Genomic DNA, 276 nt, shown 5'->3' on the forward strand with positions numbered 1-276 from the left:
CCCGCCTCCCTCGGCCCGGTCCTGCGCACTCACCCGGGTGAGGCTCCAGGCCGTGCGCGGCCGCGTCCTCCGCGTCTCCGAGGGGGCCCGCGGGGCTCAGCGCCTCCATGGACAGGTCCAACCCCTTCTCCTCCCAGTCTCGCAGTTTCCGCTTTTTATTTGAGCCGATCAAGGCTTCAACGGAGAAGGCATGTGCTCGAGAGCTCAGGGCGACTGCAGATCTTCTCCTTTCACTCATCTTAGCCGCCCGCGCCCCGGCCTCCGCTCGCCCCCGCT

At 68.1% G+C, this 276-nt stretch overlaps 1 protein-coding gene across 1 annotated transcript in view; it reads right to left on the reverse strand.

Annotated features, from left to right (window-relative positions):
* TBX15 (T-box transcription factor 15) overlaps positions 1 to 238 on the reverse strand; it is a 102107-nt gene extending 101869 nt beyond the window's left edge. The window contains exon 1 of the mRNA XM_077768039.1: positions 34 to 238. Coding sequence (XP_077624165.1) covers positions 34 to 238 — 205 coding nt within the window. The remainder of the gene's footprint in view (positions 1 to 33) is intronic.
* Between the last annotated feature and the right edge of the window lie 38 nt (positions 239 to 276).

This window comes from Crocuta crocuta, unplaced genomic scaffold (genome assembly GCF_008692635.1).
Source record: "Crocuta crocuta isolate KB4526 unplaced genomic scaffold, BGI_CrCroc_1.0 scaffold180, whole genome shotgun sequence".
Lineage (NCBI taxonomy): Eukaryota > Metazoa > Chordata > Mammalia > Carnivora > Hyaenidae > Crocuta > Crocuta crocuta.